Source organism: Pogona vitticeps, chromosome 2 (genome assembly GCF_051106095.1).
Source record: "Pogona vitticeps strain Pit_001003342236 chromosome 2, PviZW2.1, whole genome shotgun sequence".
NCBI lineage: Eukaryota > Metazoa > Chordata > Lepidosauria > Squamata > Agamidae > Pogona > Pogona vitticeps.
In genome coordinates, this window is record NC_135784.1 from 275,183,706 (window position 1) to 275,197,897 (window position 14,192).

At 40.7% G+C, this 14,192-nt stretch overlaps 1 protein-coding gene across 4 annotated transcripts in view; it reads left to right on the forward strand.

Moving 5' to 3' along the window:
- MCCC2 (methylcrotonyl-CoA carboxylase subunit 2) overlaps positions 1 to 14,192 on the forward strand; it is a 43,670-nt gene that overhangs the window by 2,517 nt on the left and 26,961 nt on the right. Inside the window, exons 2-7 of one of the 4 annotated variants that reach the window (XM_072992629.2) lie at positions 42 to 100; positions 3,861 to 3,927; positions 8,304 to 8,388; positions 8,704 to 8,805; positions 10,425 to 10,552; positions 11,433 to 11,545. In XM_072992629.2, the coding sequence (XP_072848730.2) occupies positions 3,876 to 3,927; positions 8,304 to 8,388; positions 8,704 to 8,805; positions 10,425 to 10,552; positions 11,433 to 11,545 (480 nt within the window). In that variant the 5' untranslated portion in view covers positions 42 to 100; positions 3,861 to 3,875. The remainder of the gene's footprint in view (positions 1 to 41; positions 101 to 3,860; positions 3,928 to 8,303; positions 8,389 to 8,703; positions 8,806 to 10,424; positions 10,553 to 11,432; positions 11,546 to 14,192) is intronic. The other 3 variants (XM_072992627.2, XM_072992630.2, XM_072992628.2) reach the window with 3 other exon arrangements.

The following is a 14,192-nucleotide window of genomic DNA, read 5'->3' on the forward strand; positions in this document are numbered from 1 at the left end:
TTCTGCCCTTCTTCGCCTCTGTTGTTTGTCGTTCTCTGCAGATTTAACAAGACACAGTAGAAGATAAATTCCAAGGCAGGGAAGATAGAAAAGCAATTTGGTAAGACAGAAGGTTTAATGTTTAGTTTCTGAAACCTAAAGGCATAGCTGAGACCTCAGGGACAGAGGTGGCAGCAAAGTTTCTTTCTCCCCTGTGTTCTCATAATTACACTTTCATTATTCACTTTTATCAGGTAATGATGGGTTCAGTTATGTTTTGATGTAGAGTCATATTTGTTTTAAGATCCAGGGTTCTAAATATATCAGGTAAAATTCAAAGACACAAGACAAAAACACGTGGCACCTTAAAGACAAGCTATTATATTTTCATGTGAGCTTTCATGGATCACTTCCACTTGTGCAGACTTATGGAATAAAATACAGAATTCCCAAGTAAAACATTCAGAAAGTTCACTGGCTTTAAAAGCCCTGGGTGTGTGGTTGCATTTCATGTGCTGTAAAATATATGGCCTATGTTTGGTTTTAAGTTCTATTTAATCTCAAAAATTCACTAAATATTGGTATCCAGTATAACATCGGACACTGGCTGGACCTTGATAAAGGACAACTAATCCACATAATGAGACATAGGTGGAGATATGCCATGATGATAGCCAACCTCAGAAACTGAGATGATACCACTTATGTTCTCAGATTCCCTCCCTCATTTTTCTCTTTGGGCAAATCCATGGGTTGCTGTTGTATCTGAATTGACAAAATAGTTTGCCAGCCCTTGAAATCATCATTTCCATTTTTTATTTGGAAAGTATATGTCATATACAGTATATTTGTAAAATATAGCAGTATATAGTACTATGGTGTGCCATTTTAGAGGTAGCATTAGAGAACTGAGCCATGAGAGGGCATAAGGGAAATTTTGGGCCCACTGCTTTCTCATATAACATGACCACACCAAGGAGTTCGTTTGCATTTTTTTGAGCAGAAGCCCTTAATTCCACAAACCAAACTGCTTTTCAAATTGAGAGGATTTTTAAGAACATGCCAAAGTGCTGCCCAACCCAAAAACAACCAGAAATTCACTCACTGTACAGAGAGTATTGTATTCTTTCATATCTATCAACAACACATAGTGGCTAGCAGGTTGTGATGGTTGCAATGGAGAAACCAGAGACAACATGCGCCACCTTAGTAACTTAATCCTTTTTTATTATATAATAATTAAAAAAGGATTAAGTTACTAAGGTGGTGCATGTTGTCTCTGGTTTCTTCATAATATAATAATTAAAAAAAGATCAGAGTTTTGCTTGTTATAGTTCTGTTATGTAGTGTTCTAAAAGAAGAATTTGCTTCCAGAAGGTTGAGATAACTTTTTGTTTTGTTGCATATTTGCACTGATGAACTTGCAAAATAAATTTGGAGTAGTAGTATTTCTTGATTCTACTTTGCTTTTGCCAGCTCAGGCCTTTGATGAAATAGCTGAGTACATTGATCACAATAAGATAGATGAAGGATTGTGTATGTAGTCTGCAATGTTTTGAAACGGGTGTACAATCGTGCCCTACTGGACGATTGTCCCCTCTACGACGAATCCGCATTACGTCAACGTTTTTACAATCGCTTTTGCGATCGCAAAATGATGTTTTAAATGGGGGAATTTCGCTTCACATTGATCGGTTCCCTGTTTCGGGAACTGATTTTTTACGACAATCAGCAAACAGCTGATCGACGGGTTTCAAAATGGCCGCCGACTTTCAAAATGGCCCCACACTGTTTTCTAGGACGGATTCATATACAAATATGAATACCCCCATCTCTAACTACAATTCATTTAAGAACCACGCTTGGCACCCAGTCACTCAGGAAAAGCTTGCCTGGAGAGAAAGGTCTTTTCCTTTCATAATCATCATCGTGATGTGCGGTCAAGCTAATGTTCAGGGTTTTTCCAGGAAAAGAATACAGTATTCAGAAGTGGTTTACCATTCCCTTCTTCGGGGCTGCCATGGGACTGTGCAGTTTGCCCAAGGCTACACAGGCTGGCTCTATTTGCAGTTAGGCACATACTGTAGCGTCCTCGAAATCTTGATTGCTTTCCCTTTCTGAAACTGGTGAGGGAAAATGTTTTAACTGGAGGATATCCCTAAATATTATATAGTATGTGCTTTCATTTGAACTGTCTTGTATAGGTCCTAATGAGTACAATGAATTTTCAAACTTTTTTGCTTGAATCACTTTTCTAATTTACCTTTCCATATGAATATTTCAGCAATTCGTTATTTTAAAAATGCAGTAAAAGAAGAAGTAGTTTTTTCTGGTTTTGTTTTGTTTTGAGAGGTGTTTCTGAGACCTGATGTTATTTTTCCGTACATGTATAGATTTGTCTCTTTTCTTCTGTTGAATGTTCCCCGCCTCCCGTCCTGCGCATTTTCTGTGGCTGAATTGGTGATTTGGAATACTGTGTTAAATCCATAAAACCTCACTACTGTTTAATACCTCAGGGCTAGCCAGAGTGTGTTTTATGGAAAAATAGAAAAACCTAAGCTCTGTATTAGCAAAACAGATATTTTTGGCTTGCTGAAATACAGTGGTGGCTTTCATTACGAGCGCTGCGTTTTATGATGAAATTGCTTTACGTTGAAGGTTTTGCGATCGCAAAAGCGATTGCAAAACGATGTTTCCTACGGGGGAATTTCGCTTTGCGATGATCGGTTCCCTGCTTCGGGAACCGATTCTTGCAAAGCGATGATTTTCGGCCAGCTGATTGGCGGTTTCAAAATGGCCGCCGGGTAAAAAACATGGCTCCCCACTCTTCTGGGACGGATTCCTCGCTGCACAGGCAGCGAAAATGGCTGCGCTATGGAGGATCTTCGCTGGACGGTGAGTTTCAAGCCCCTAGGAAGCATTAATCGGGTTTTAATGTGTTTCTATGGGCTTTTAAATTTTGCATTACGACATTTTTGTTCTATAGCAATTTTGCTGGAACAAATTAACGTCGTAATGCGAGGCACCACTGTATATTGAAAAAAACTAAACCTTGATTCATTTGAGAGCACAGAAAAAAGTGCATACACACACTTTCCTCTGACTTTTTTTTAAGTACTGTACTTGGCAAACATCATGCTGTTGGTCTGTTGGGTGGGTGATGGTGCCAGGAAAGCTCCGGATTTCATTATATTGATAGCCCTATAAATTAATTTATTTTATTAGATAATGTCTTTCAACAAAGCTGCTAGAACAATTTGCAAAATAGATTAAAAATCAGAGAAAAAATAATATAAAGTACAGTATGTAGCAGTGTGCTTAAAATATTTTTAAATACTTTTAAATATATTTCTTATACTTTGGCTAACAACAAGCCTTCCTGAGCAGGGAATTTCACAAATGGATACGACTGCTGTGAAGTTTCATTCTCTACTCATATGCCTCTTCCACAAGTGTCAGGGACACCTTCAGGAGAGCCCCTGCAGTGTACCTCAGTGAACAGAAACCAACTTTGTTATTTTTAAGTGTATGTGTGTGAGAGAGAAAGAGGAGGGAAAGAAACTTTTGAAAGAAAAGACAGTAACAATATGATGTGTGTGTTTACTTAGATGTAAATACTATGGCAATCAGTAGGGCTTACTTTGAGGAAAAGGCACCTGAGATTGTGTCCACAAGGGAAATCACTAGGAAAAAAATGCAGTTAAAATAATAAATGTATTGTGATGCATTTAATTAGTATGTTTTGTAAAAGTGGCTTATAAGCATTACTATTATATAATACATCAATAATTATTATAATAATACAAAGTAGAAATATTATGTCTCCATTCTCCTCAGTTATTAAATGACCATTCTCATGTTTGTTTTTATACGCTTCACAGGAAAACTATGAACGAATGAAAGCATTAGTAAAAGAACTCCAGCAGCAATCTGAAAAAATCAAATTAGGTATGTAGCCTTTTCTGAACAAATCTTACTGGACCATTTTATGTGTGTCCTTGGATTTTAATATGGTGGTAAACTAAAAGTAGTGGCACCAGTACTAAGTATGAACTTAGCACTACCTAGAATGGAGAAAAGATCCAACCTTTGTCTAAAAGCTTTACAGGTTTCTAGTAGACAAAGAGTTATAATAGTAGGGAGCTTCTGTGGAACATAGGTAACAGCTAAAGACCATAGAGAAGGACCAAAGAGAAGCAGGTCCAGATATTTTCCTTGTAGCATTGTTGTTCTTGAAGGTTACACATGCATGGACACGGCTTTCCTTCAGCTGCATTAGTGTATGGAATAGGTTGTTTCCATGTGAGCTGGCTGGATGAGCTTCACATTTATCAACTGGTGTCATAGCCATGGTTCACCAGGGTTTCCATCAGTGCAAGTACATGGAATTCCATCCAGGTGGGAGTGAGGGAATGGGAATGGGGTAGCAAGTGGGATTATTTTACAGTGTTGGGGTAGACACCTTTTGTACTTCAGTACGCCCATGTTTTGCTCTGTGATATGAATTTCCTAACTTTGGGGGTGTAGGTTGTAACATCTTGCTTAAAATCAGTGATTCCCAGCCTGAGTCTCTAGTTGTTCTTGGACAGCCATCACCACCACCTGTGCTGGCCAGGATTTCTGGGAGTTGCAGTCCAAGAACACCTGGGCTACTGAAGGTTGGGAACCATTGCTTTTTAAATAGAAGGATTTCCCCCTCTTTGAGGAATTTCCTCAAAAAGAATTTAAAAAAAAACTACTGGCCAGAATCTTATTGGACATTTACACATACATAAGAAGAATTATGGAAGTTTCTGTGGCTAATTAATGAGGGTTAGTCACATGCATGGTTACATTTCCAGTTGTGCCCTCAGTGCCTCATCCATTAGCTGCAGCAATTGCCAGGGTTCCTCTTTCATGTACATAAACAGCCAGTAGTAATTAGGCCATAGTATAAATAAACAAAGCAGTCAAGAGTAGCATAACACACTGGACATTACCAGTTCTATTCATTCTTAGCTGGATCTCTTAAGAAGAATACCCAGCCCACTCACAAAAAGAGGGATTTGCCATTTCGTCTGTCTCATTGAAAAAGAGGTTCCACATACTGCTAGCTGCTACTCATAAACCTGACTATGTGCTGCTCATAGTTTTTCCCTGGAAATAATTCTAGGATCAGATGTGTTCAACTAAAAACTAGCCACACTGGGTGGTGGTGGAAAAAAGAAAACCACACCTTTCACTCCATAATTGCCATTGTACATTGTCTACTGGGGTAGAAGGCAGAAGTAGAGACCTCTAGCTTTCAGAAGGTAGTAGGATTGAAGGTGCAATGACCACATTACTGAATAACAGCTGTAATAACAAAGTTGCCAATACTGAAAAAAACACACCCCACCATAAATGTAATGTTATAATTCATAACTATACAGTTCTTTCTTTCTTTCTTTCTTTCTTTCTTTCTTTCTTTCTTTCTTTCTTTCTTTCTTTCTTTCTTTCTTTCTTTCTTTCTTTCTTTCTTTCTTTCTTTCTTTCTTTCTTTCTTTCTTTCTTTCTTTCTTTCGAGTATTGCACAATTTAAAATTGAGAACACATATGAAATACAGGTCAAATTAAACATTAATTAATATGTATTCGCGAAGGCTTTCACGGCCGGGATCTAATGGTTGTTGTGGGTTTTTCGGGCTCTTTGGCCTTGTTCTGAAGGTTGTTCTTCCTAACGTTTCACCAGTCTCTGTGGCTGGCATCTTCAGAGGACAGCACTCTGTGCTCTGGTGTAGTTGGCTTGGGAGTGGAGTACAGTGGTGCCTCGCATAATGAGCGCCCCGTTTAACGACGAATCTGCATAGCGATGTGGATTTTGCGATCGCAAAAGCGATTGCATTGCGATGTTCTGAATGGGCAAACATCGCATTGCGATGATCGGTAAGCATTTTGCTTACTGATCTTCGCATTGTGATGTTTTCAGAACAGCTGATCAGCGGTTCCAAAATGGCCGCCCACAGCGGTTTTGCGCGGTTTCCTCGCTTACCGGCGCAGTGAAAATGGCGGCCGGATGGAGGATTTCCGCATAGCAGTGAGTTCCCCCCCATAGGAACGCATTAAACAGGGGTTAATGCGTTCCTATGGGGTTTTTTTTTGCCCCGTATAGCGATGATTCCGGATAGCAACGATTTATATGGAACGGATTATTGTCGCTATGCGGGGCACCACTGTATTTATGGCTGTGAGATGGGCTTTTGTCTTTTTCTGTAGATGGGTGATTAGTGTGTCTTGTTGTGGGTATATTGTTGTGATAAGAAGGAGAGATTATCTGACACTGTGGTTGATGGGTGTCATTAGCTGGTCTTTTGTGTGTAGTGATTCCCAGTCCTTGTGGCTGGCTAGAGTTCATTGGGGGGCAACAGCCAAGAAGGCCCTATTTCGACATGCCATCCCCCTCACCTCTTTCAGGGATGGCACCTTCAGATGATTTATGCCCATCTTCTGGAACAGATTATTGTTGTAAGTCGAGGCAGCACTGTAGCTTCAGATGTGTGCAGAAAACATTTCCTCAGTTTTAGCTATCATGTAGGAGGTTGGCGCCCATGAGATGAATGAATTTGTTTCTGTATTACTTAATGCCATTCATTATTTGCTAGCTCCTCTCAGTGTACTTCTGGAGAAGCAATGCCAGTGCAGTTGGCATTTTCAGTAGGGGTAGGTTTCAGGCAGTCAGTAATAATGCTGCATGATTCTCTTTATTTAAATTTTCTTATTATTATTATTTATAAACTGCTGCATAATTCATTAAGATCTACACCCACTTGTTTGGCATATGCTGATTTATATCATACAGCACTAGTATATTCTGCTATGAAGTAGCACGGGCAAAGCTGTTGTTTTTATTGTTTGTATGTGCCATAGCAACATTTGGAGCTATAGATATGATGACAAAAATGGAAAAGCCATTATAAAATGGGTAAAATCCCATTCAATATACCTTATACATGCTTATAAATTACCTACAGTGGGGTCTTGACTTAAGAACGGCTCGAGTTAAGAACATTTTGACTTAAGAACCACTCTCATAGGAAAATATTGACTTGACTTAAGTACTTAGATTTGAGTTAAGAACTGAAAAAAACCCACGTGGGAGGCAGGGAAAGTGCAAAATGTGAACTTTCAGTTAACTGTTGGCCAGTGAAAAGGGTGCCTGTCTGCTTCCTCACTCCTCCCAGCGTTTAGAAAGTGGATTGGGAGACAGTCTTCAGACTGCCTGGTACTGTACTGCCTGGACTGTATTTTCCCTGCCTTCCCTGAACCTTTCTTGACCTAAGAAAAAAAGAAACAAAATATTCCCCCTCTAGTGGTCGAAGGCGGAATAGCAGCTTCCCATTAGTTTCTATGGACGGAAAAGAGCAGATACGGATCAAATGATTTTCAATGCATTCCTATGGGAAATGCAGATTTGACTTGAGAACTTTTTGACTTGAGAACCGCCTTCCAATACGGATTAAGTTCTCAAGTCAAGACCCCACTGTAGTTCATTTCAACAGTGACGAGAGTTGAGAAAAAAGCTACAATCCAGATCTAATTTTTGTTAGTGTGCCTGTAACTCAACAGTGCATTAAGAGAGCGTAGATGATCCACTCCCAAACACTCAGCACAGACCCATTCTGTGTTAGAGGTACTCAGCCACCCGCCTTCAATCTGTACCATTCTGTAGGATATAAAATTTCAGAAAAGCCAACCAGGAAAAGTTTACAGCAGTGCTAGAGCCACCATATAATGACTATTAAGCTCCTTTTTGTAACCTTGTTGATATTGAATGCTTCCGCAGGTTCTTTCACAAGCTATCTGTTATGCTGTCCATCAGCCTAAATGTGAAGCCCAGCCTGGGAATCTGTCATTACAACAGCATTACTGCTGCTGAAAACTGCTTTTACATTGTTGGTACTGCACCCAGCTGCAGTAATGCCTGGGATTTTTTGGTGTGAACCAGAAAGCGACCTATCCAGAGAATGTTAGCAATTTTTGCCTCTCATATATCTATATCTTTCTCTCTCTTTCCTATCCAACCACTTACTCTGTTTCCCTCGCCTATCTTATCTCCCTCTCCCCGTCTCAGTCTCAGTCAGGAGTGGTGTGGTTGGGGTTGCATTTGCAGAAATGTAGGAAAACACAAATCTTTATTAAAAATATAATGATGATGGTAGAATTAATAGAAGATTCAGAAAAGTGTTTAATCTGCCAGTGCTGTTGGTGGAAGTGTTTTGGTTACTACTAAATTGTGGGAGTCTGTTCAATTGCTTGCACATGTAGTGTAACCAAAAATTATAATAATGCGAGATATTACATGACAGGTGGCGGAGAGAAGGCACGGAACCTTCATACATCAAGAGGAAAGTTGTTACCTAGAGAAAGAATTGACAGACTTATAGATCCTGGGTGGGTATTACTGCTTCATTCTTAATAATTCAATCTATAAGTTAAGAAATCCTTTGTTTCCATGCTTTGTGTACTGTATAATAATGACAGATTATATAAGATTTGTAGCTATCCTATATTTTTCTTGTTGCTATTGTTAGGCATATTGTATTGCTGGAGTGGAAATGTGGGATGGAAATCTCCCTTTTAAAATAATGAGAATGGCAGTTGCTCAGTGATTAAATTATGAACTTGAAAATGTTGTCTCCTGTAACATTGATCAGCACGAGATTGCTTCATGTACCTGACTTTCCTGAAATTTTTCTCTCTTCTCAGGTCTCCATTCCTGGAATTTTCGCAGTTTGCAGGCTACCAGCTGTATGGCAATGAAGAAGTGCCAGCAGGAGGCATCATTACAGGCATTGGACGGGTGTCAGGGTGAGAATTCCTATCAATGTATTTTCTGTGAGGTTTTAGCTTTGCTTTCTCATATTTCTGAATATTGCAAAACAGTCTAAAGAAACCAGAATTAAAAGGTTTATTATTACAGTGTCTTAAACTGCCCTGCTTGTTTTGGAGATTATACATTGGCTCTAGCACCATATTGTTATGGCTGATAAGAGGTTTTAATGTCCACCTGCCTCCCCCCAATGATTTTTTGCTTTAAACTGAAAGGTTTAAATTGGAAATCCAGTTTCATATTGTGTCAAAATGGCTTATTGGAAATTATTTTGAGAAAACGTCTGTCAACAACTTTGCTTTTGATTGCGGGGCCGTTCAAGGAAAATAAAGTACTGGTGAAAGTGCCACCATTGTTTCATTTTTTCATTATTTGATAACCAAATAATTGTTTAATGGATATGCATTTCATAGTATTCAGGAATTGCTGAACAAAAGGCTCTGACACCATTAGAACAAATATGGTATAGTAGAAAACTGCTTCCTCTTACTTTGCAGAGAGTTGAAATGATAATGGATTACAAGTCTTCTAAGCTTATACAGATAGGATGTGATGCTAGATATCAATGAAATCCAGTATTTCTGATAATTCAGATTTGCATCCTGAAGGTACTGCATTGTAGCTGTGACTGGAATGGTGGGCAGGTGAGGCCAAAAGTGCTTTATACTAGCTTCATATGTACAGAAGGTAATAGCCTAGGTTTAGGGAGAATATGGCCCTCCACATATTGCTGGATTACAACTTCCATCATTCTTCACTATTGCCCATGCTGGCTAATACTGATGGTAATCACAGCCAACATTATTTGGATGCCAGCTATTCCCCATCTATGATTTTGCCCTTTCTGAAAAAAGAAATAAAATAAAATTCACAGCACACTTTGCACTAGTCTGAGGCTGAAACAGTGTTTTTTGTTTGTTTGTTTTTTTGTTTTTTGGACTTATATACCGCCCCATAGCGCTACAAGCACTCTCCGGGCGTATTATATGCTGTCAAGTTGATTGCAATTTATGGCAATTCTGGTAGGGTTTCCAAGATATGTGACGTATTTAAGGAGTGGTTTTACTTTACTTTCTTCTCTGAGTTTCCATGATTGAGTGGGTATTTGAACCCATATCTCTTGAGTCCTAGTCTGGCATTCTGTCCAGTGCATTATACTACTAAAATCTGTTCTTCAGTATACTAAAAGCTGTTCTTCAGTATTCTCATGTTCTTTTCCTGCCCAGAGTCTTTAACCTTCTGTTATCCCTGAAATGCAGACAGGGGTCCTCACATGAACATTCCTTGGATGGTGCAGCAGATATAGAAGGCAGCTTTGCCATGATTCTTAACAGCAAAACACATACATTTATCTGGATGAAACATGAATGAATATCAGTGGCCAATGTTCTGTTGGATTGTCTACATATAGAATGGAAATCATGGAAGTGGCTGCAGCAATTTGGTGAGGTACCTAGTGGTGCAATTGGCATGCTTCCACAGTTTCCATTCTGGATGCAGACAAACGAACAGGATACTGGCCAGTGTTTTTAGGGTAATGTTAGCAAGCTTTTGCTCTGGAATGAAGTACTCAGTTCTGTTATAAACTGTATTTCAGAGTAGAGTGTCTGATTATTGCCAATGATGCAACTGTCAAAGGTGGAACATATTACCCGATCACTGTAAAGAAACATCTACGTGCTCAAGAAATTGCCATGCAAAATTATCTCCCTTGTATTTACTTAGGTACGTACTATTACAAATGCTGTTATTAATTGATGAACAAAGATTCAAAGCACTGTTTATTTTTACAAAGTTGCTGTCAAAATATTTTGGCCTGTGTTTGGTTGTGCAACTTCATCACTTATTACTTGGTTGTTCCGTCTGATACATTGTCAAACCAAGGTTAAGGAAGCTTAACTACTAAGGCAACCAAAGCTGTCTCTGTCCCCTAACCAGGCCTGATGCCAGATTGAAATGGATCTAGATCACTGTTCCCCATCCTTGGGTCCTGAGATGTTCTTGGATTGAGGTGTGTTGGCAAGGACTTGTGGGAGTTGCAGTCCAAGAACGTCTGGGGATCCAATGTTGGGAAAAACTGATCTAGATAATCCACTTCATCTGGGATCCTCTGGAGCTGGGACACCACCTCATGCTCCAAAATCTTGCCCAAAAAGGGAATGTTGGAGGCTAGCCAATGATTGTCAATGCAGTGGGATTCAAGGAGGATCTTTTAAAACAAAGGTCTTATTACTGCCTCCTTTAGGCATTCTGGTACTTTGTCTTGTTGCACGGAGGCATTCACCATTTACCAACCCAGCCAGTTCCTCTCTGGCTTCTTTTATAAGCCAAGAAGGATGAGAGCCCAGCACATGTGTGGTACCTTAACATCTTGAAGAGGAATACACCATATATAATCCATGTCCAGAGTTCAGTTTCCCTTTTTCAGATCCTGGAGTTTGCTGCTGTCTTCTCTTCTTTTGTGAGAATGATGATGGAACTGATTGAAGGAAGAGCAGTAGCTTCATCTGAGCTCTCTCAGTGCTCACATTGCAGGGAGTGATGTTGTCCAGTTATGTTCAGAAAATACATTATTTACAAACGTTCATTCTTTATTTTTACTTAGTTGACTCTGGAGGTGCAAACTTACCTTACCAGTCAGAAGTGTTTCCCGATCGTGATCATTTTGGTAGAAGTTTCTATAACCAAGCAGTCATGTCTTCACAAGGAATTCCACAGGTAACTTAATTCAGCAATAAAAGAAGAAATACAATGACGTGTAGACTGCAACAAGTAATACAGATAATGGATATCATTAGAGTGCACATATTGGAGTGTGCGTGCCTCCAACTGGAATTAAGTGTTACTGTATTTTTTGCTCCATAAGACGCACCATATTTTTAGGGGAAGAAAACAGGAAAAAATAATCCGGGAATTTCGGCCTGCGGGGGTGAGGGTGGGGGAAGCCTCCAAAGGGTCCGAGAGTGCCCTACAGGACCCTTCAGAGACTTCCTCCCCCCACGAGGCCAGCGGGGATAAAATCACCAGCTTCCAAGACCCTTCTGAGGCTTGGGAAGCCTCAGAAAGGTTCCAGAAGCTGGCGATTTCGCCCCCGCTGGCCCCATGGGGGGGCAGGGGTAGCCTCCAAAGGGTCCTAGGGTGTGTTCCAGGACCCTTCTGAGGCTCCCCCTGCCCCCCCCCCCCCCCCCGCAGGGCTAGTGGCGATGAAATCTCCACCTTCTGGGACTCTTTTAAGGCTTGGGAAGCCTCAGAAGAGTCCCGGAAGGTGGCGATTTCGCCCCCTCTTTAAAAGCAGCCCATAAAAGGGAAATACTCATTACCCCTCTCCCATTCTGTCATGTAGAGAATGAAAATCTGAGAAGTGTCTCTGTCAGGGTTTCTAAAGTGGAAAGGCTCCACTCAACATGACATCTCTCTGTATACTATTGCAGGGAGAGTGGCAACTGAGGGGCAATGGCAAGCATAATTCCTATTTTGCATGCTCCTTTTTGCATACCCTAGGGTTACCCTGATTCTTCTTCCTGCATAAAGCTCATGTCTCCACTAGAAAGTAAAACTGCTGCAATCCAATAGTACCAGGTTTCGGTTTTCTGGCACGAACCAACTAGTCATCTGCAGCATGTTTGGAAGCAACAATGAGATTTCATTTCAGTTTAACACACACACACACACAGAGAGAGAGAGAGAGAGAGAGAGAGAGAGAGAGAGAGAGAGAGAGAGAGAGAGAGAGAGCACAAACTATACTGCTCCCTCTCTGTGGATTCAAGGCAAGAGGGATAGAGAGCCTTCATTATTTTGCTGGAGATGTGCACTTCAAAATCTTTAGTAAAAATGCAGGGCAAAGCAAAGAGGGAACTAATCATATAAATTATTTCAACAGCTTCAAGAAAGAGCTCATCTGTGCATGCATTTCAGCAACTTATATGCAGCAAGTGAAAGGGATTTGGAGTCAAAGAAGCAGCATGTTCATTCAGTTTGAACAATCACAGGATATGTGCTTTGCAGAACAGAACACAAATGTTCTGCATTAGCTTCCCAAGCCTCAAAAGAGTCCTGGAAGGTGGCGATTTTGCCCCCTCTGGCCCCCGAGAGGGGGGGAGGGTGAGCCTCCAAAGGGTCCTGGAACACACCCTAGGACCCTTTGAAGGCTCACCCAGCCCTCCCGCGGGGCCAGAAGGGGCGAAATCGCCACCTTCAGGGACTCTTCTGAAGTTTCCCAAGCTTCAAAAGAGCCCCTGAAGGTGGCAATTTCACCCCCGCTGGCCCCATGGGGGGGCTGGGGGAGCCTCCAAAGGGTCCTAGTGTGCCTTCCAGGACCCTTCTGAGTTCCCACACCCCCGCGGGACCCTGGGGAGCGCTGTTTTACAGTATTCACTCCAGAAGATGCGTACACTTCCCCCCCATTTTTGGGGGGGGGAAATTGCATCTTATGGAGCGAAAAATGCGCTAATTGTCAGGGTAAGTAATCTTTGTAGTGAAGCTGATATGCTCCTAAAGGTTTTTACAAGTAATTCTTTGAGAACACCTGGTTTGCAATTGTTTCACTTTAAACCAGGCAAGCTTCTTTTCTGCTCCCAGACCTTAGTTAGTGTGATTGACTGAAAGGCCAAAACCAAATGGTTGATTCTGATTGGAGTAGATCCAGTCAATGAATAGGGTTAGGTATTTCAAATCTTATTTATTTAATCTAGTTGCTTAGTGTAGTAAGCTGCAACTAGAGTAGGACAGTTGAACTGGGGCGATCTGGTGAGTCAACTCCTCTGTAAGTTCTATTGAGTCATTGGGCCTGACTGAGCTAAGCAACAAGATTTATGCTAGTGAGTCCTGCATAATTAGAACCAGCAGTTGTCCTAGACCTAAAGGGACAAGGGAAGTTTTTGAACCCAAAATATTTTAAATGAAATTGGGGGGGGGCTGGGGGAGTGTGCTGTGGGCTGCATGTGGACCATGGGCAACCCTGGATTTTCTAGACCCAAGTTCACTTTTATTCTCTGAGAGATTCTAGGATTGGGCCATCACCTGCACCAGTTTAGAGTTTTTCCTATGGGAATTGAAGGGAAGGTACTGGCAAAGGGGAAATAAAGAGAAGATTGATTGTTTGACTGAAACGAGATTGCAGGCTTCTGAAGGTATAGATCCTTCAATTCATTTCCCATTACACTTATCTAGAATTTTTATGTGAAAATATAGTCTGACAGAGACTTATCTGGACCTACAGAATTCAATAAGGCAAAATTCTCAGTGCATGTGCAGAAGTATGCACTGTTGTGATATGATAGATATGCACTAGATACCTAAATTCCTTCAAGATTACAAGAGTAAACAGTAGAATTGAAAGAATTTGTGTGAAACAAGATAAATAACG